The following is a 21,621-nucleotide window of genomic DNA, read 5'->3' as shown; positions in this document are numbered from 1 at the left end:
TCCTAACTGAGGCTTGGAGGAGGGTCATAGTGGGAGGAGCCAGTGCACACCAGGTAGTCCTAAATCTTTCTAGAGTGCCCAGCCTCCTTCGGAGCCCGCTATTCCCCATGGTCCTTTCGGAGTTCCCAGCATCCACTATGGACTACGAGAAATAGAATTACCGGTGAGTAAATTCTTATTTATGCTAATAAATGCAGTCCTAAATAGGCTCACAATAGTGTACAATAGCGGCTCTCCCCCTTAGCTACACCCTGTACCAGTTTCCAGCGTGTCTGTAAGGCAGGAAGCACTGAGTGCTGTAAGCAGAGGAAGGCGCCAAAACGCTGCTGGTCCCGCTCTGAGGAAGCTCCGCCCCCTCCAATGGCGCCGGAGCTATACATATTATTTATACTGGCAAAGTCTCCAATAAGCTTAAAACCTCAAACAAGTGCTTAGTTAAGCATGTTTGTGCCAGTATACTCACGGGGGTCCCGTACATCGCGCCTGTGATCAGCAGCACTGTGAACCGGTTACCCCCCTAGCGGGGCTCCCGGTGTGTTCTCACCACCAATGTTGCCTTCAGGCAGCGTTAGGGGTGTGGGGCGTACTGCGGCTGTGACAGCCAAGGCGCAGTGCCCCGCTGAACAAACAGCCCCTCAGTACGGTGGTCCTGCAGCAGGGAAGTGGCTCTGCACCTCGCAAGGCCGGTGACCACCCCCGCCCCCCCCCCCCCCCCCCCCCCCCAACTAACATCCCTGGGGCAGGTATGCTGTTGCCCAGACAGCATACCGAAAAAAATGAAAGATTTAAATGAAATTGAAGAAAACTCTCTGGAGCTGCAGAGATGTGCATCCTCTCCTGAGGGCACTTTTTACTAAATGCCTGTGGGAGGGGGCATAGAGGGGAGGAGCCAGCACACCCAGTTGAAATTTAAAGTGCACTGGCTCCTTTGGACCCCGCCTATACCCCATCATACTAGTTTCCCCCAATATCCCTTATGGATGCTAGAGAAATAAATAAATGAAAGGGTCAGTTTACCTCCTTTGCTGCTTTTTAGGAAGAAACGCCTCTTTTGAAGTGAATCCAACAGCGCTCAGGCTAAACATGGCATTTCCTGAAAGCTATGTGAGACAATTCAGTCAGCAGTATATTTGGGCTTCCCACTGTTTTTCAAATAGCAAACTGTATTAGTCACATGACTTAGAAGCAGGACTGCCATCAAAAAGTGTGGGGCCCAGTACAAATGAAACGGGTAGGTCCCCTTCCCCAACCCATCCCTGACCCTGTAGGTGCATACAGTGGGTACATTGTGAAGCCTACTGCCCAGAAAAGGAGCATGCTATGATGCCACCCTCCAGATGGGTTGGAGACATCGATGGGATAAGAGAACAAAGGGTGAAGTCTGTATTGTTCTTTTGTGTATATATTTCTATGTTCGTGTTCCATGTTTGGGTTAGTTTATAACAGAATATGTTCAGACAGATAACCTCACTGGGCTAGAAGCCGGGCAGTGTACTGCCTTGCTGTTGGAATTGGTTGCTTCTGGTAATCATGGAAAGCCATGACCAGCAGGAACTTTAGCACCAAATAACTTGTTTTGTAGTTTTACTAAATAACCATCTTCTGTTTTCATATTGGTGGAGATATACAGATGTGTCTTCATACATCTTTGCTGCAGTTGCGCCAAATAGTTCCTCTTTGCACACCAGTTCCCTTGGAGACAATGCTAATGGACGTCTTTTTTTTTTTTTGTGTGTGCCAAAAACGCATCTTGATGCAGATAGCACACAATAAAAGGCCCTACACACTGGGCGATAGTGGTGAAAGATATGAACGATCTCGTTCATTAATGGACGAGATACTGTTCATATCTTTCAGTGTGACGGCACCAGCGATGAACGATGCGCGGCCCCGCGGCGGATCGCAAGTGTGTAGGCCCCTTTAGAAGAGGCTGTGCTGATTAATTTGATATGCATCACTTGTATATCTGTGTGCGTCTGAGTCTCTGAATCTGCATACAAAGTGCTACAATGCAGTGGCCGTGGCTTGTTTCTATACCAAATTGTGTTGTGCTTCATATACAAACTCTGTTGTGCTTCATATACAAAGTCGCACACAGCTACAGATGTGTGCACTTACAGCTAGCCTTCTTGCACGTTAAACAGTCCTTCTAGTCACACCATGGCGTAGCTTGGTAGCACCAAGCATCTGTTTCGTGCAACTTTTATCCATTAAAATGTATCGTGTTTACATAAAGGTGTAAATAACACGCCCAAGCAGCTTATGCTGATTATGAAATGATATGTGGCAACTGCAGCTGTATTGGCATCGAAATTCTACGCTACGTACCATTTTCTATGCAGATACAGACGTGGTTGCATGCAAAATATAAGCATGCAGCATAATATAATTTTAATCAGCAGTGTCTCCCTGTGGTCTTATTCACATCGCGACTAAGATGCCATTTCGGTAAAAAAAAGACGCCCGACACTAATGGAGTTACACGGGACCTGTCAGCTCTCACGCCAGGCATCTCTCACTGTGTGACTTCTTGAGGCAAGGTGTATGAAGACACATCTGTACAGTATATAAGTGTCGCATATCAAGTTAATCAACTAGTATCCTGGTGCGTCTTAGCCTCATTGCATTGCGTCTAAGATGCATTTTCGGTAAAAAAGGATGCCTGCTGCTGTCAGAGTTGCACAGGACCTGTCAGGTCAGTCGCTCCATGCATCTCCCGCTGCATGGAGTATTGGGGCTAGATGTATGAGGACACATCTGTCATTTGGATGCAAAAGTTATCAACTCGTACGCAGTATTGGCAAAAATAATTTGCTTTGAACAAAATCTTCATCACATAACTTGGAGTTTTGGTTTTGTTTATATTACAGGCAATTTGTCTACATTTTGGTAAAAAAAAAAAAGTCTATAAAATTAAACAATCTGGTTATGTATTTTTTTGTTCTTTGGTTCTCACCAGCACGTGTTTTCTTATGGGACCACTTAAGCAACTTAAGAAAATGTTTGAGCCAACAAGATTGATTGCTACAATAGTTATGTTGGTGAGTATTTCTCACTTTGGTTTTATATTAATTGAGATCTTAGATGCATGTGCATAATGTGTAGCATGTTATATATCTTTACATTATGGTTGCATGAAAAATGTGAGCATGTTTCCACACACACCCATCTAAGTTCTAATTAGTAGTAACAAACTATCTACATCTGTACAACAGTGCTCTAGAAGCTGTAAGTTGAGATTTCTGTACTCCTAAAATCAGAAGAGCCACAGGTTGCCTAAGCCTACACATCAGTCACTTCCTGAGTTTGAAGTAACAAAACAAAACTCTTTGTTCCCCATCATCGTTCAGGTGTTAGGACAACACAAGGACCTGAAGCAAGTCTTAATGTTCCCCCTCCCACATACTGCCCATTCCTATGACCAGTTGTAAGTTGGTTTTTCATTGACCCGCACCAAGTTGTAAATGTAATGAATGGAACACAAGGGGTGTACCATATTTAAATGCCAGTCTTTAAGTCATCATAAGGCTACTGGGTTGTGTAAGGTCAGGGAATACATACTTAATACCAATGGTCGGGATCCTGGCTGTCATGATTCCGACAGCAAGATCCCGGCCACCAGTATGCCGGCAGCGGGACAAGTGCTATATTCTCCCCATAGAGGGAGAAAAGCCTGTGGCACCAGGATTCCTGCTGCGGGATTTCTCCGCCTGTCTGGAGTCCGGTGTCTGCATTGTTACTTCCGGGATGCCGACAGACAGTCTCCTGATCACCTCCCAAGGTCAGGGGCCCCAAATAAAATCCTGCAGTGACAACGGACCTATAACCGTATCCCCACATGCTGTATCCATGTATAGAGATACCAGACTGGTCACAGGAGACTTTAATTAAATGCTCTGGAGTATTCCAGCTTGGTCACCACAAGACTTGGCAAAGTCCATGTTAGGCAGTACTGTGGAAAGTGAGTATTTAGCTGCTCCATATAAGAAATGGCAAAGAATTAGAAATAATGTGAGTTACATTACTGTTTCTCTTTCATCTATCTGTGGTACACTAGTAGATAAGTATACAGGCTGAGAGTAAGTACTAAATAGTTAACTATTTTGAGGCTGAAATACCCCTCCCCCTCTTAATCCACTGGTATTTCACTTTTTTGTTTTATTGTTTTGGAGTATGCACAAAGATTGCAGGGGATCACAGTCTTACCTAGTTTGCTGTAGGCTCCCTAAATTTTTAGTTTCAAGACCTGATCTTTGGAATTGAGAGTCTTTATGCGATGACGGCCATGGTTGCCTTGCTGCGGACGCATGACATTACTACACTTCCTAACCTGTATAACTTGTTAGTCAAGGCTAAATCCAGTTTTCAGTTCAGTCTTCATTTGGTGGTGATCCTTGCAGGATCACAGATTTAATTATTTTTTTTCCAAATTCCAGACTGGCAGCGCCCCAGTGAATTGTCTTTATGGGAATGCTGTTCGACATAGTTTGTCAACAGGTATTTATACCGGAAGACAAGATTGTGTTTCTGCAATCCCTGATAAAGTTGCTGTTCCACTCGCGTTGGGTGTCCGTCTGCAGTGCATGAGACTACTGGGGAAGATGGTGGCTTTCTATGAAGCAATTCCTTTTGTGCTGTATCATTTCAGAAGTCTATAGTACCAGATCTAACACTGTTGGTCCAGACTAGATACAAGATTGGACAATTAGTTCTTATGGTTGTACCTTTGGACACAACATTCCCTTTGGTGGCTTCACAAGCTTCATCTGTCCACAACAAGGTAGTTCTCAGTTTGGGACTGGACCCTGGTCATAACATATGTCAGCCCCTCGGGCTTGAGGGCAGTTACTATGGATTTTCAGTTCAGTGCTGTTGGTCCTCAGAGCAGTCTTCCCTCTTTGTTATTGTTTCACAATTGTGGGCAGTCTTCAATGTGCTGACTCAGGGATTCCTACAGGGTTATCTAGTCAGAGAATGGCAAGCAGCAAGGCAGAAGCAGGATTCATCAAGCCATGGTGGAGATCTCTTGCATCATGAAGTGGACAGGGAGGTTTGTTCTACTCATTTCAGCTATTTTCATCCTAGGGGTGGACAAATGGTAGACCAACTTCTTAATTCGGCACAGTGTGGGAGCTCCTGCAGCAAGTGTTTGAATTGATTGGTAAAAGATGGGGCTCTCTAAACACTGACCTCTCCTCCAGGTTGAACAAGGAGATTTAGTAATATGGGGAGCGGTCCAGGAAACCTTAAGCAGATTTGGTTGATGCTTTTACAGCCACATGGTATTTTCAGGTGGGGTTCTGGTTTTCACCAGTCTCCATGTTGCCTTTTGTGCTCCGGCGCACCAGAAGGAATACATTCAGATTTTACACGTCTGACTTTGACGGTGAAGCACCTGAGACCCAGAATTTGAAATTTAGAGAATTCTCATAGTTGGTGGTTCAGACCATAAATAAGTTATGTAAGTCGGCTACTGTGGCTATCTATCATAGTGCTTGAAAATAAAAACATTGGTTGGTGCAAACCCTAGCGCATTTCTGCCTCCCATTTTCGCTTGCTTCGTATTTTTTCCTTTCTGTAGATGGTCTAGACCAGGGTTTAAGGTTCAAATTTAAAATTTTCACAGTAGCTTAGTATCAAATAGAACTTTACTTTCACAGTGGCTCCAGGAAAAGTCATAATTTCACAAATACTTGAAGCGCTGTCGTATCAAAATATATTTAAAAATATTATTTAATAATGTATGCAAAGACATATATAAACCTACATACACACGGCCAGTGTTCAATTACAATTAATCATTGATCATTAAAAACAAACACTTAAAATAAAAAACAAAACAGCAATGATCATACAATTAAATACGGGCACTAATGGTATGCATCCTCTTAATTTCACGTATGCCGCCAATTCTTTGTGTTAGCTGTCGCAGTTTATTCATAACAATTTAGATTAGAGTCTTGCGATTAGTGTGTCCAATTGTTTAGCACTGATCAGCATGTGAGATTAGTAATTCAATTCGTTCCGGTCAAAGTAGGCAGGTGGTTAGTTGTTGGAATACAATCATTCAATTATCCATATAAGCACAGTCATTTGTTATCAGGGGTCCACAATCAAAATCCTCAAGGGTGTTCATTATAGAAACTCCTCAATATAGCAGATTGAACATTGTGAAGATGTTAGATAAAAGTCCCCCAAATTGATTATCAGTATAATGGGCCCTACACATTGGCCGATCCAACGCCGAGCTGCCCGACGGCGGATACGGCCGATTGGGCGACCCGGCGCGCGCGGGGGGGCAGTGACGGGGGGGAGTGAAGTTACTTCACTCCCCCCATCACATGGCTCCATAGAACTGCAGGCAAATATGGACGAGATCGTCCATATTGGCCTGCATGCACAGCCGACGGGGCACCAGCCATGAACGAGCGCGGGGCTGCACATCGTTCATCGCTGGTGCCTCCACACTGCACGATATTAACGTTATCTCATTCATTAATGAACGAGATTGTTCATATCGTGCAGTGATGTCGGCCAGTGTGTAGGGCCTATAACTTCATCTGCAAAAACCATACAATTAAAAACAATGCGTATTGCTGTGGCAGTGCTTCTCTGCACGCCAGACACTCCTTACTGCTATATTGAGGAGTTTCTGTGATGAACACCCTTTATGCAGAATTTTGATTGTTAACTCCTGATGAAGTCCTGTGGATGAAATGCGTTGGATTATTATCAGCGATTTTGTTAAACTTCAGAGAAGAATATTTGCAAGAAATTGCAACTGTCTCGATTGAACAATATCAATAGGAATTGTTGTATGAATGGAGAATATTTTTATGTGACTTCGTCATAGACTATCTGAAACAGTATATATTCCTTGTCTATTTTATCAATACATTTTTTTAAATGTATATAATAGTGACTAACTAATGATAAGTTAGGAGATTTGAGTCTTGAACATACCAGAGAAAGTAAAGCTCCCTTGGATTTGCATTTCCAATTTTTGTATTTGTACCATTGTACCTCGTCTATCAGGAGGTATTTCCTGAAGGTGTAGCGTTTCCTTTACCTATGCGGGGGCAATCTCCAGTCTTTAACCAGATACATTTTATTCACAACATTATACTGATTCTGATCCATTTTTTTGCTGCTGGATCAGACAGAGGAATATATGTTTGCTATTACTGTATCATTATGCTGTGCCTCCTAATGAAGGCCCGGTGTGGGCCAAAAACGTTTGAGGAGATGATAAGTTGAGAAGCTGAGTATAATGTTGTGAATAAAATGTATCTTGTTAAAGACTGGAGAGTGCCCCATTGGAACTTTGTCTATGATATGATACCTTGGTATTTGGTGGACACCCCAGTTGTTGGTAATTCTTGTGAAGATGAGAGTGCAACCTCACTGTGTGTGTGTGTGTGTGTGTGTGTGTGTGTGTGTGTGTGTGTGTGTGTGTATATATATATATATATATATATATATATATATATATATCCATTGGGCTCAATAAGCGAGCCCAGTAAGTACAGCAAATACTATAAATACTTGACTTATCTGTTCTGTTTGGCTGTTAAATCTCTTATTTTCTTTTTCTGAACAGCTCTGTCTAATTTGTACCTTATGTGCTGTTTTTTGGGTAAGTCAGATATACAGGTAGGTTGTACAGTATTACAGTGTAAGTAGTGGCCACACAGGATGAAAGAATCTTTTCAATCTTCGGTGGTGCAAATTTAATTGAATGACTATTTTACCAAAATGCTTTTTTTTTTTTTAAAGAGATTGGATATATACAGTATGCTTGGACTTTTTTTTTTCTAAATTAAGTATTTTTACAGAATTTGAAGCATCCAGTGAAGATTTAGACAAGCATCGCTAGAGAGCTGTACCTAGTGCAGAATGCCCCTGAGACAGTCAGCGCCCTTGTAAGGTTTTAGAGGAGTTTAAGGAAGTACCATTTATTGTAGAAGTTTTAGCACAGATGTCAGTGTGGAGATCATCTAGGAGCAGTTGAGAAAAGGGGGTTTGATGACTCTTTATATATTTTAACCAGTGGGACACTACCCTCCATATTTCCATAAGGTAAACAGTACTTTTTCTCAGAGGGTAAAATATATCTTGATATTGGGCTTTATAGCTGTAGGTACAATTTGACATCTATACTGTAGTTCAGGGTAGGTTTAACTTCCAAAACACGGCATGTAAACTATTATTCCACATAGTAAAACCATTACATGTATGATTAAGTCGTATATTTGAAGATTTTGAGAATACTGAGTGGGGACAGAGTTCTTTGTTTTCTCTTACCTTGCTTTTGCAGTGTTTAGTTCTTCCAAATACAGTCACTGCAGAGCCAATCGTTTGATTGTTGGAGCTCTTCTATAGTGTAACTTGGCAAGTGTACAGATATGGCCCAGATTTATCAATCCTTGGAGAATGATAAATACTGTAGCACAGTAATAAAGTACCAACCAGTCAGCTCCTAACTGTCAGTTTTCAAACACAGCAGATGTATTAACCTGGAGAAGGCATAAGGAAGTGATAAACCAATGGTAACTGCAAGGTGATAAACGCACCAGCCAGTCAGCTCCTAACTGTCAATTTGCATATTGGAGCTGACTGGCTGGTGCGGTTATCACTTTTGCACTTATCACTGGTTTATCACTTCCTTATTCCTTCTCCAAGTTAATACATCTGTCCCACAGCCTGTAACATAGCAGTTAGGAGGTGATAGGCTGGTACTTTATCACTGTGCAATTTATCACTCTCTAAGGCTTGATAAATGGGGGCCAAAGTTATGTGAGGAAAGGTGAAAGCAACTATAGAAGCATATCATTTTCTCCATGAGAAAGTAAGAATCACAGAAAACAGTGAGACATCTTAAATGTACCTTTAATGCTTCTGTGTTATGAGTTAAGGATTTTATTTATATGTATTTTTGAAACCATACCTTTATTTAAATTTAATGTAAAGAATCCACTGGAAAGAAAAGCATTTGACACCAATTATGCACCCCAGCTACAGATGTGTTCACTTACATCCAGTCTCCCTGCATGTTAAACAGCCCATGGTGTGACTCAATAGCGCCAAGCTTTTTTTATGTGCGAATTTTCCATTAATATGTCTCTTGTTTGCAAAACGATGCGAACAGGGGACATAAGCAGTTTATGCTGATTATAATGCTATGTGGCATGCCAATGTTGTGTGTGTAACTGGCTGTATCTGCATACAAATTCCTATAAAACACTGTGATGTACCATTTCTTATGCTGATACAGCCGCAGACACACAGAGAATATAGGCATGCCACATATAATTTTAATCAGTGGAGTCTGCTTGTGCATACTATTCACATCTTTTTTCATCAAAAAAGACACCCGACTCTAACAGAGTTGCATGGGACCTGTCATCTCACTCACGCCAGGCATCTCCTGCTATGTGGTGTACTGAGGCAAGATGTATGAGGACACATCTGTACCTACTATATGTAAAGAGAAGACGGAGAGTGATTTCACAAATTTGAAGTGATCAGTTAATAATAAGCCAGCTATGGAAGCTGTTTTTGTGTGACAGCATTCTAATATACTTTTGACAACTAATCTGACAAACAATATGTATGTACCTAAAGAGACATTCTATCATGATCCATCAGAAGTTGAAATTGGTGGTAATTCAGTGTGACAATGACTGCATTTGCCTGTTTATTCAGTCATCATATGATCACACTAATGGCGCTTAATTGAATCAGTCAAAATAGCCATGTCAAGTCTACAAACACCTGTAAAGACAAAGTTAACAATGGCCATATTGCCATGTGTTGGGGGCCTTGACACGAGTACTTATTTTTTCTGACAATAGTTGAAATTACTTTAAATTAAGCACAATGGGTTCAAAAGTTAATCCTTTTTTTTTTTTTTCTCCTATAGTGGCAAAAGAAAGGCCTGGCAATTCTATTTTGCATTCTGCAATCCCTGGCATTGACCTGGTAAGCATCTTTCATTACATTTCCTGCTCAATGTTTTTTACTGTACCAACAATGCAGTGAAATATGTATACTTGGGGTCTTATTCTGAGTCGCATGCAAGTCCAAAAGCGGATGCATCTGGCACTTTTCAACAAACTGCATGCACAGCACCATGCATACGCACCTTGGCGGAGGTTCTGTGCATGGCTGGTTCTCGCTTTCCCTGAAATGGGCGTTTCTGGGAGTTTACTGGTCAGCTACTTTGCAAACACATGCAATAGATCTGCTTCATGGTAATGTAATGGGTGTGTGTTCAGAGGGCATAATTCAAGGTTGATTACAAAACAAATTTTTCCTCTAATGGCCAAAACCATATGCACTGCAGGTGGGGCAGATATAACATGTACAGAGAGAGTTAGTTAGATTTGGGTGGGGTGTGTTCAAACTGAAATCTAAATTGCAGTGTAAAAATAAAGCAGCCAGTATTTACCCTGCACAGAAACAATTTATGCCACACAAATCTAACTCTCTCTGCACATGTTGTATCTGCCCCACCTGCACTGCACTTGGTTTTACCCATTAGAGTTAAATATTGTTTTGCAATCAACCTTGAATTAGACCCAGACTGCCATACCATTATAAGTAGTGTATATGCCATGAGGATGCCTAAGAATCAGACCCTTGCATATAATTTATTAGATGCATTTGTTTCACGCAGTCTGTGTATGCTATGGCAATGGCTTTTAAAAAAAAAATGTAAGTCTAACAAACTGTATCTTAAATATTTATTTTTTTAAACCCTGTGATGCTGGGCATACACAGGCAGATACAATTCCTGTCAGACCGACATGTATTTTATCTGACATGGCAGATATCACATGCATGCACTGTGAGATCTGTCACAGTATATTGGCCATGATAGCGGTACTCCTCCTCCAGGGAAGAAACATTTCCCCGTTCTGGAATGGCATACACTGTACATGCGGCCAACATGACACCAATTATTGAATTGGAGAGACATGCTGGACGATCCGATCGATATTCCTGGAACGGCCAGGTAATTGTAGCATGTATGGCCAGCAAGTGTACTGCCTGACAAACTGTTACAATGTTTGTATCAATGTATTCAAAATATTAATCTAAATATGTGTTTTGGTTCAGTTTATTTGAATATTACCAGTCAGTACTTTATGTTCAATGACTTCTAATACTGTTTGTTTTAAATGGATTCTCCACTGTAATAAGAATATTTTTGGCTTAATTTCTACACTGTGTGTGAACGCTGGTTATTATCCATATTTTTTTTGTATTGATTTGTGGCTGACAGCATCATTTACAGGGCCTTATATTGGAACCCTTTGTCCCTTCAGTGGAGCAGGAATTACTTTATGAAAATAAACACGCAACATCCCTACTGCAGCTGCATCTTGGTGGTTTTGTGAATCCTAGAACTTCATATTAAACGCACCATACCAGTATACCCAGTGCTCAAAGTGGGGCAATATGGCATACAGCCTCTTCGAGTACTGGGCACAGCATTTTTCCTGCACAGCTGTGAATCTGACTCCCAGTTGTGCAGACTATTTGCAGCTCTGCGCTCAGTACATTAATTTCTGGACTGAGCGTCTGCTGCATACAGACCACCTCCTTCTGCCTTCTGATTGAAGGACACAGTGAGAGAGGGAGAGCCAGCTTGAGGTCTGCAGGCACCAACCCACACTGACCTGCCGCTGCCCGGACTTGCCTGGGACCCCATCCTCACTCTGTGCAACTACGAAAGTATGGCCATTTTAGCGAGGAAGGTGAGGGGGTCTTATTACATGTCCCGCAGATTTGCGCCTGGTGGTGGTCCATAAACTTTACTTTGTGGAAGAGATCCAGACACAGTCTGCCAGGATGCGTCACCTGCTCCATTCCTTGCCTGCCTGCTATTTTGCAGATACTTCTTTTGCATTTTGCACACCCATTACACACTACCACACAGAGTTTCAGGTGCTATGTGTTGTGTATTCAGGATTTTCATGTGTGTGTGTGTGCGTGTGTCAAGTACCCCATATAGTGTGTATCCTAGATGCTGCATCCATGGCTTAACCGTGCGCCTTGTTTCTGTTCCGCCAGTGACTGTTCTTTATGTGCAGGCTGTAGCCCCAGATAAAATAGGGAGTGAGGTGAATGGGTGACAGATGGAATTAGGGAGTGAGGTGCATGGATGTCGGATGGAAGGAGGGAGGGAAGTGCATGCATGACAGATGGAAAGAGGGAGTGAGGTGCATGGGTGACAGGTGGAATTAGGGAGTGAGGTGCATGGGTGACAGATGGAAAGAGGGAGTGAGGTGCATGAGTGACAGGTGGAATTAGGGAGTGAGGTGCATGGGTGTCGGATGGAAGGAGGGAGTGAGGTGCATGGGTGACAGGTGGAATTAGGGAGTGAGGTGCATGGGTGACAGATGGAAGGAGAGAGTGAGTTGCATGCTTGACAGATGGAAGGAGGGAGTGAGGTGCATGGGTGACAGGTGGAATTAGGGAGTGAGGTGCATGGGTGTCGGATGGAAGGAGGGAGTGAGGTGCATGGGTGACAGGTGGAATTAGGGAGTGAGGTGCATGGGTGTCAGATGGAAGGAGGGAGTGAAAGAAGGGCTAAAGAATGACAAGGTATGATAGGTGCAGGGGGTAAGTAAGAGAATGAGAAAGTAAGAGGAGCAGGGGTGACATGTGAGACATTAAGGAAAGCTGAAAAAACCATATACTGTATGGGGAAGAGAATGATGTGCACAAGGGTGGTAAGGAACACAGGTTGGATACCATCATTTTATATGTTTCTTTTATACTATATAGTTTTAAAAAAAGTATCTAAAATTGATTTTAAATTATCAAAATCCCTAAAGTTTCAGGGGCTCTAGGTGTACCCCATATTTCCAGCCATTCTATTACATTTCTCTGACGTCCTAGTGGATGCTGGGGACTCCGTAAGGACCATGGGGAATAGACGGGCTCCGCAGGAGACTGGGCACTCTATAAGAAAGATTTGGTACTATCTGGTGTGCACTGGCTCCTCCCTCTATGCCCCTCCTCCAGACAGATTTCTGTGCCCGGCCGAGCTGGATGCACACTTGGGGCTCTCCTGAGCTCCTAGAAAGAAAGTATATGTTAGGTTTTTTATTTTACAGTGAGACCTGCTGGCAACAGGCTCACTGCAACGAGGGACTAAGGGGAGAAGAAGCGAACCTACCTGCTTGCAGCTAGCTTGGGCTTCTTAGGCTACTGGACACCATTAGCTCCAGAGGGATCGACCGCAGGACCCGTCCTTGGTGTTCGTTCCCGGAGCCGCGCCGCCGTCCCCCTTACAGAGCCAGAAGCATGAAGATGGTCCGGAAAATCGGCGGCAGAAGACTTCAGTCTTCACCAAGGTAGCGCACAGCACTGCAGCTGTGCGCCATTGCTCCTCATACACACTTCACACTCCGGTCACTGAGGGTGCAGGGCGCTGGGGGGGGGCGCCCTGAGCAGCAATAAAAACACCTTGGCTGGCAAAATAACCACAATATATAGCCCCAGAGGCTATATATGTGGTAATTACCCCTGCCAGAATCCAGAAAAAAGCGGGAGAAAAGTCAGCCGAAAAAGGGGCGGAGCCATCTCCCTCAGCACACTGGCGCCATTTTTCCCTCACAGTTCCGCTGGAAGGAAGCTCCCTGACTCTCCCCTGCAGTCTACACTACAGAAAGGGTAAAAAAGAGAGGGGGGGCACTAAATTTAGGCGCAGTATAACTTATAGCAGCTACAAGGGGACATAATTCAGTTAGTCCCTGCATTATATAGCGCTCTGGTGTGTGCTGGCATACTCTCTCTCTGTCTCCCCAAAGGGCTTTTGTGGGGTCCTGTCTCCTTTAAGAGCATTCCCTGTGTGTGTGCGGTGTGTCGGTACGGCTGTGTCGACATGTTTGATGAGGAGGCTTATGTGGAGGCGGAGCAGATGCCTATAAATGCGATGTCACCCCCTGCGGGGCAGACACCTGAGTGGATGGACTTATGGAAGGAATTACGTGCAAGTGTCGACTCCTTACATAAAAAATTTGACGACATGCCAAATGCGGGACAGCCGGCTTCTCAGCTCGTGCCTGCCCAGACAATTCAAAGGCCATCAGGGGCTCTGAAACGCCCACTACCTCAGATGGCAGACACCGATGTCGACACGGATACTGATACCAGTGTCGACGACGATGAGTCAAATTTAATGTCCACTAGGGCCATTCGTTGCATGATTGAGGCAATGAAAGAGGTATTACACATTTCTGATATAAACCCAGGTACCTCAAAAAAGGGTATTATGTTTGGGGAGAAAAAACTACCAATAGTTTTTCCCCCATCTGAAGAATTAAATGAAGTGTGTGAAGAAGCGCGGGCTTTCCCCGATAAAAAATTGGTGATTTCAAAAAAATTATTAATGACGTTCCCTTTCTCGCCAGAGGATAGGTCACGTTGGGAAACTCCCCCTAGGGTGGATAAAGCGCTCACACGTTTGTCTAAAAAGGTGGCACTACCGTCTCCGGATACGGCCGCCCTAAAGGAACCTGCTGATAGAAAGCAGGATGCTATCCTAAAGTCTATATATACACACACACTGGTGTTATACTGAGACCAGCTATTGCTTCAGCGTGGATGTGCAGTGCTGCTGCAGCATGGTCTGATACCCTGTTAGACAACATTGATTCCCTCGACAGGGACTCTATTTTGCTAACCATAGAACATATAAAGGACGTTGTCTTATACATGAGAGATGCACAGAGGGAGATCTGCCGGCTGGCATCTAGAATAAGTGCATTGTCCATTTCTGCTAGGAGAGGCTTATGGACTCGGCAGTGGACAGGAGATGCAGATTCTAAAAGGCACATGGAAGTTTTGCCTTATAAGGGTGAGGAGTTATTCGGGGATGGTCTCTCAGACCTTGTTTCCACAGCAACAGCTGGGAAGTCAGCATTTTTGCCCCATGTCCCCTCACAGCCTAAGAAAGCGCCGTATTATCAGGTACAGTCCTTTCGACCCCAGAAAAACAGGCGGGGAAAAGGCGGGTCCTTTCTGTCTAGAGGCAGAGGAAGGGGAAAAAAGCTGCAACACACAGCAGGTTCCCAGGAACAAAAGTCCTCCCTCGCTTCTTCCAAATCCGCCTCATGACGGTGGGGCTCCACAGGCCGGGCCAGGTACGGTGGGGGGCCGCCTCAAAAATTTCAGCGATCAGTGGGTTCACTCACGGGTGGAACCCTGGATCCTTCAAGTAGTATCTCAGGGGTACAAGCTGGAATTCGAGGCGCCTCCCCCCCGGCGTTTCCTCAAATCGGCCTTACCGACAACTCCCTCGGGCAGGGAGGCTGTGCTAGAGGCAATTCACAAGCTGTATTCCCAGCAGGTGATAGTCAAGGTGCCCCTACTTCAAGGACGGGGTTACTATTCCACACTGTTTGTGGTACCGAAACCGGACGGTTCGGTGAGACCCATTTTAAATTTGAAATCCTTGAACACATACATAAAAAGATTAAAGTTCAAGATGGAATCGCTCAGGGCGGTTATTGCAAGCCTGGACGTTGGGGATTACATGGTATCCCTGGACATCAAGGATGCTTACCTGCATGTCCCCATTTACCTTCCTCACCAGGAGTACCTCAGATTTGTGGTACAGGATTGCCATTACCAATTCCAGACACTACCGTTTGGACTGTCCACGGCACCGAGGGTGTTTACCAAGGTAATGGCAGAAAGGATGATACTCCTTTGAAAAAAGGGAGTTTTAATTATCCCGTACTTGGACGATCTCCTAATAAAGGCGAGGTCCAGGGAGCAGTTACTGGTCGGAGTAGCACTATCTCGGGAAGTGCTACAACAGCATGGCTGGATTCTAAACATTCCAAAGTCACAACTGGTTCCTTCCACACGCTTACTGTTCCTGGGGATGATTCTGGACACAGAACAGAAAAAAGTGTTTCTCCCGCAGGAGAAAGCCAAGGAGCTGTCATCTCTAGTCAGAGACCTCCTAAAACCAAAACGGGTATCAGTGCATCACTGCACACGAGTCCTGGGAAAAATGGGGGCTTCATACGAAGCAATTCCATTCGGCAGGTTCCATGCAAGGACCTTCCATTGGGACCTCTTGGACAAGTGGTCTGGATCGCATCTTCAGATGCATCAACTGATAACCCTGTCTCCAAGGACCAGGGTGTCTCTACTGTGGTGGCTGCAGAGTGCTCATCTTCTAGAGGGCCGCAGATTCGGCATACAGGACTGGGTCCTGGTGACCACGGATGCCAGCCTTCGAGGCTGGGGCGCAGTCACACAGGGAAGAAATTTCCAGGGACTTTGGTCAAGTCAGGAGTCGTCCCTACACATAAATATTCTGGAACTGAGGGCCATTTACAATGCCCTAAGTCAGGCAAGGCCCCTGCTTCAAAACCAACCGGTTCTGATCCAATCAGACAACATCACGGCAGTCGCCCATGTAAACCGACAGGGCGGCACAAGAAGCAGGATGGCGATGGCAGAAGCCACAAGGATTCTCCGATGGGCGGAAAATCACGTACTAGCACTGTCAGCAGTGTTCATTCCGGGAGTGGACAACTGGGAAGCAGACTTCCTCAGCAGACACGACCTACACCCGGGAGAGTGGGGACTTCATCCAGAAGTCTTCCTACTGTTGGTAAACCGTTGGGAAAGGCCACAGGTGGACATGATGGCGTCCCGCCTCAACAAAAAGCTAAAGAGATATTGCGCCAGGTCAAGGGACCCTCAGGCGATAGCTGTGGACGCTCTAGTGACACCGTGGGTGTACCAGTCGGTTTATGTGTTCCCTCCTCTGCCTCTCATACCAAAGGTACTGAGAATAATAAGAAGGCGAGGAGTAAGAACGCTACTCGTGGTTCCGGATTGGCCAAGAAGAGCTTGGTACCCAGAACTTCAAGAAATGATATCGGAGGACCCATGGCCTCTACCGCTCAGACAGGATCTGCTACAGCAGGGGCCCTGTCTGTTCCAAGACTTACCGCGGCTGCGTTTGACCGCATGGCGGTTGAATTCCGGATCCTAAAGGAAAAGGGCATTCCGGAGGAAGTCATTCCTACGCTGATAAAAGCCAGGAAAGAAGTAACCGCAAACCATTATCACCGTATTTGGCGAAAATATGTTGCGTGGTGTGAGGCCAGGAAGGCCCCTACAGAGGAATTTCAGCTGGGTCGTTTTCTGCACTTCCTACAGTCGGGAGTGACTATGGGCCTAAAATTGGGTTCCATTAAGGTCCAGATTTCGGCTCTGTCGATTTTCTTCCAGAAAGAACTGGCTTCACTGCCTGAAGTTCAGACTTTTGTAAAGGGAGTGCTGCATATTCAGCCCCCTTTTGTGCCTCCTGTGGCACCTTGGGATCTCAATGTGGTGTTGAGTTTCCTAAAATCACATTGGTTTGAACCACTTAAAACTGTGGATCTGAAATATCTCACGTGGAAAGTGGTCATGTTATTGGCCTTGGCTTCGGCCAGGCGTGTGTCAGAATTGGCGGCTTTGTCATGTAAAAGCCCTTATCTGATTTTCCATATGGATAGGGCAGAATTGAGGACTCGTCCCCAGTTTCTCCCTAAGGTGGTATCAGCTTTTCACTTGAACCAACCTATTGTGGTGCCTGCGGCTACTAGGGACTTGGAGGATTCCAAGTTACTGGACGTAGTCAGGGCCTTGAAAATTTATGTTTCCAGGACGGCTGGAGTCAGGAAAACTGACTTGCTTTTTATCCTGTATGCACCCAACAAAATAGGTGCTCCTGCTTCTAAGCAGACTATTGCTCGCTGGATTTGTAGCACAATTCAGCTGGCGCATTCTGCGGCTGGATTGCCGCATCCTAAATCAGTGAAAGCCCATTCCACGAGGAAGGTGGGCTCATCTTGGGCGGCTGCCCGAGGGGTCTCTGCTTTACATCTTTGCCGAGCTGCAACTTGGTCAGGGGCAAACACGTTTGCTAAATTCTACAAATTTGATACCCTGGCTGAGGAGGACCTTGAGTTCTCTCATTCGGTGCTGCAGAGTCATCCGCACTCTCCCGCCCGTTTGGGAGCTTTGGTATAATCCCCATGGTCCTTACGGAGTCCCCAGCATCCACTAGGACGTCAGAGAAAATAAGAATTTACTCACCGGTAATTCTATTTCTCGTAGTCCGTAGTGGATGCTGGGCGCCCATCCCAAGTGCGGATTGTCTGCAATACTTGTATATAGTTATTGCCTAACTAAAGGGTTATTGTTGAGCCATCTGTTGAGAGGCTCAGTTATATTTCATACTGTTAACTGGGTATAATATCACGAGTTATACGGTGTGATTGGTGTGGCTGGTATGAGTCTTACCCGGGATTCAAAATCCTTCCTTATTGTGTCAGCTCTTCCGGGCACAGTATCCTAACTGAGGTCTGGAGGAGGGGCATAGAGGGAGGAGCCAGTGCACACCAGATAGTACCAAATCTTTCTTATAGAGTGCCCAGTCTCCTGCGGAGCCCGTCTATTCCCCATGGTCCTTACGGAGTCCCCAGCATCCACTACGGACTACGAGAAATAGAATTACCGATGAGTAAATTCTTATTTTTCCATACTCCCACTTCGACCACTGGGTATACCCAGATTTCTCATTACTGTTATGTTACTTTCTCTGTATGCACATTATTGCGTTACTCCTTTGGAGAGGAGAAGGCCAAAGCCTTAAGTTTCTGAAGAAATATATTTTCATATAAACCCTAAGTGCCAAAGCATTGGTGGATTTTTTATGTAAACTGCTGAAAATATAATAACACTATATTTTGTAAAAAAAAAAAAAAGTGACTTAAACACTACTCAACACAGTGGTATAGTGTTCTGCAATGCTTCCTCAAATCTTTTCCAAACCAAGCAACGTTGATGTACATTCCTCCCATTGATTGTGTGGTTTTATCCACGTTTTCCAGTTTCCTGCCACTATCCAAAAACATCCTGGTAGCTTTCATTTTTGTGTGGGTAGTGAAGCTCTATAGAAACTGATATTTGAAAGCAAAATACTTTGCAGCAAGGTTGGCTGATTTAAACCAAATAAAAAAATAATATAAATATATATATATATATATATATATATATATATATATATATATATATATATATATATATATATATATACGTTATGGTAAGAACTTACCGTTGATAACCGTATTTCTCCTAAGTCCACAGGATAACATTGGGATATGATTAAGAAACAGTGGAATTGCACCAATCGGTCAAAGCTTTTCGGCCTCCCAGCATGCAACGTGCCTGTCCATATAGCCCCGCCTCCTGGCTCAGACAATTCAGTTTTCCCAAAGCTCAAGGAAGGAGCATCATAGATAGCCCTACTCAGGCTAGAAGAACACACATGCACACCCTTCCGTACAAGAAGAGAGGTTAGTGAGTAAAAGGATCCTCAAATCAGGAGCGTCAGGGTGGGATCCCTGTGGAACCTGTGGACTTAGAAGAAATATCGTTATCAATGGTAAGTTCTTACCATAACGTACATTTCTCCAGCAGGGCCCACAGGTTATCCACAGGATAACATTGGGATTTCCCAAAGCAGTTTAGTCGTGGAGACACTCCTGATTTGGCAGGAGAATCCTTTGCCCGAATTCAGCGTCCTGAGAGGCAAAGGTATCCACGGCATAATGTCTAATGAATGTGTTAATGGAAGACCATGTGGTTGCCTTACGTATCTGTTCTGCTGAAGCACCACGTTGTGCTGCCCTTGATGGACCTACCTTATGAGTAGAGTGAGCAGAGACATTAGCCGGAACAGGGAGATCAGCGTGAGAATATGCTTCTGAAATAGTTATCTGAAAGCCACCTCGCCAGTGTCTGCTTACCAGAGGCCATCCTCTCTTGTGAAATCTGTAGAGATTGAAGAGAGAATCTGTCTTTCTGATGCAACTGGTACGATCCACATAGATCCTTAAGGCACGGACCACATCCAGCAATGCATCTCCCACAGAAAGGCCCGGTTCCTGGAAAGCCAGGACTACAATTTCTTCACACAGAAAAAAACCTTTGAAAATTTTCACAGCGCCGTTGAAATCAGCTCCACATTATAACACCAGGGAACTTTCCATGGGACAGATTCATTAAAATAATTCTATTATATCAGGCCTGGTACTTCTTATTTTGTATATAATTTCCAGACACAATATATTGAAATTCCACACTGTCCTCCAAAGGAAACTCCCGTAAGTAAAGTCTCACAGTTATAAACACCAAACACTTTATGTTTGGATTCCACAAATGCACAATCCAGTCTCTCCAGATCCAAAGAAAATTAAAATTTTATTTATAATCCACTATTAAGAACATCTAAAAATCTTTCCGGTTTGCAGGCAGTAATAGGCAATTACAGTTCGGTTATAAACTTTTAGATCTCACCGGGCCTCCAGGACACCAGCGTTTTGCCGTGTAGGTAATCCCCCTTTATCTGGCTTTAGCTACCAGACGTTCTTTGCAATCACGGGGTAACCTGTCGTCCCACCGAGCTCCGTCCTGACGTTACTGTGTTAACCGCTGTAATTTCTTCGTTAAGGTGAAATTCAGACACCACCTTGGGAAGATACCCAGATTTAGTTCTGAGAACCGCTCTATCTGGATAAAAGATCAGAAATGGAGGACGACCTAACAATGCCCCTAAATCTGACACTCTTCTAGCTGACACCATGGCCAGTAGAAAGAGAACTTTAGCGGTCAACCATTTAAGATCCACTTTATTAAGTGTTTCTTTTGGAACCATACAGTCTATGCTGACACTTGCACTCTCAAGGAAGCCACCTTCAAACCTTTATCCATTCCTGCCTGAAGGAATGCTAAGAACCTGGAAACTCTGAAAGACCTAGGGTCCATTTTCCATTCACTGCACCAGCGAATATAGGTTTGCCATATTCGGTGATAAATTCAAGCTGAGGAAGGTTTCTGTTCTCTTATCATTGTTTGAATTACCTGTTGTGAGAATCCTCTTGACTTCAGGATAGAGGTCTCTAGAGCCACGCCGTCAAAGACAGTCGATCCAGATGTCTGTGACAACAAAGGACCCTGCATCAGTAGATCTGGACGTTGAAGCAGGAATGAAGCATCTATCGACATTCTATGCAGATCTGTGTACCTATGTCTTCTGGGCCAAGCCAGAGCTATTAGTATCACAGCACCCTTTCCTTGCTTTATCTTTCTCACCACCCTGGGTAATAAGGTGATTGGAGGAAAAACATAGGCCAGATGAAAGTCCCATCTCATTGACAGGGCATCCACAAAGATCGCTCTGGGATTCTTTGTTCTTGACTCGTATGCGAGAACTTTGTTGTTCTGACGGAACGCCATGAGATCTGTCTCTGGCAACCCCCACTTGTCGACTAGAGTCTGGAAGACCTCCGGGTGTAGAGCCCATTCGCTTGCCTGAATGGCGTGTCGACTGAGAAAATCCGATTCCCAATTTCGGACTCCCAGAACGAAAACTGCGGACAAGGCTGGATGATGAAGTTCTGCCCACTTTAGTGACTTACCTCGTTCATAGCTTTTTGGCTGCGAGTTCCTCCCTGATGGTTGAGGTACGCTACTGCCGTCGCATTGTCTGAGCAGATCTGAACTGGTTTTCCCCGAAGGATGTCCTTTGCC

The 21,621-nt window shown here is 44.4% G+C and overlaps 1 protein-coding gene across 1 annotated transcript in view; it reads left to right on the top strand.

Annotated features, from left to right (window-relative positions):
• Nucleotides 1–21,621, top strand: part of SFT2D1 (SFT2 domain containing 1) — a 205,686-nt gene that overhangs the window by 165,744 nt on the left and 18,321 nt on the right. The window contains exons 5-7 of the mRNA XM_063917549.1: nucleotides 2,960–3,041; nucleotides 7,601–7,636; nucleotides 9,923–9,981. Of these exons, the coding sequence (XP_063773619.1) occupies nucleotides 2,960–3,041; nucleotides 7,601–7,636; nucleotides 9,923–9,981 (177 nt within the window). The remainder of the gene's footprint in view (nucleotides 1–2,959; nucleotides 3,042–7,600; nucleotides 7,637–9,922; nucleotides 9,982–21,621) is intronic.

This window comes from Pseudophryne corroboree, chromosome 4, assembly GCF_028390025.1.
Source record: "Pseudophryne corroboree isolate aPseCor3 chromosome 4, aPseCor3.hap2, whole genome shotgun sequence".
Lineage (NCBI taxonomy): Eukaryota > Metazoa > Chordata > Amphibia > Anura > Myobatrachidae > Pseudophryne > Pseudophryne corroboree.
Note: the sequence above shows the minus strand (reverse complement) of the source record. Positions and strands in the feature narration are given on the sequence as shown.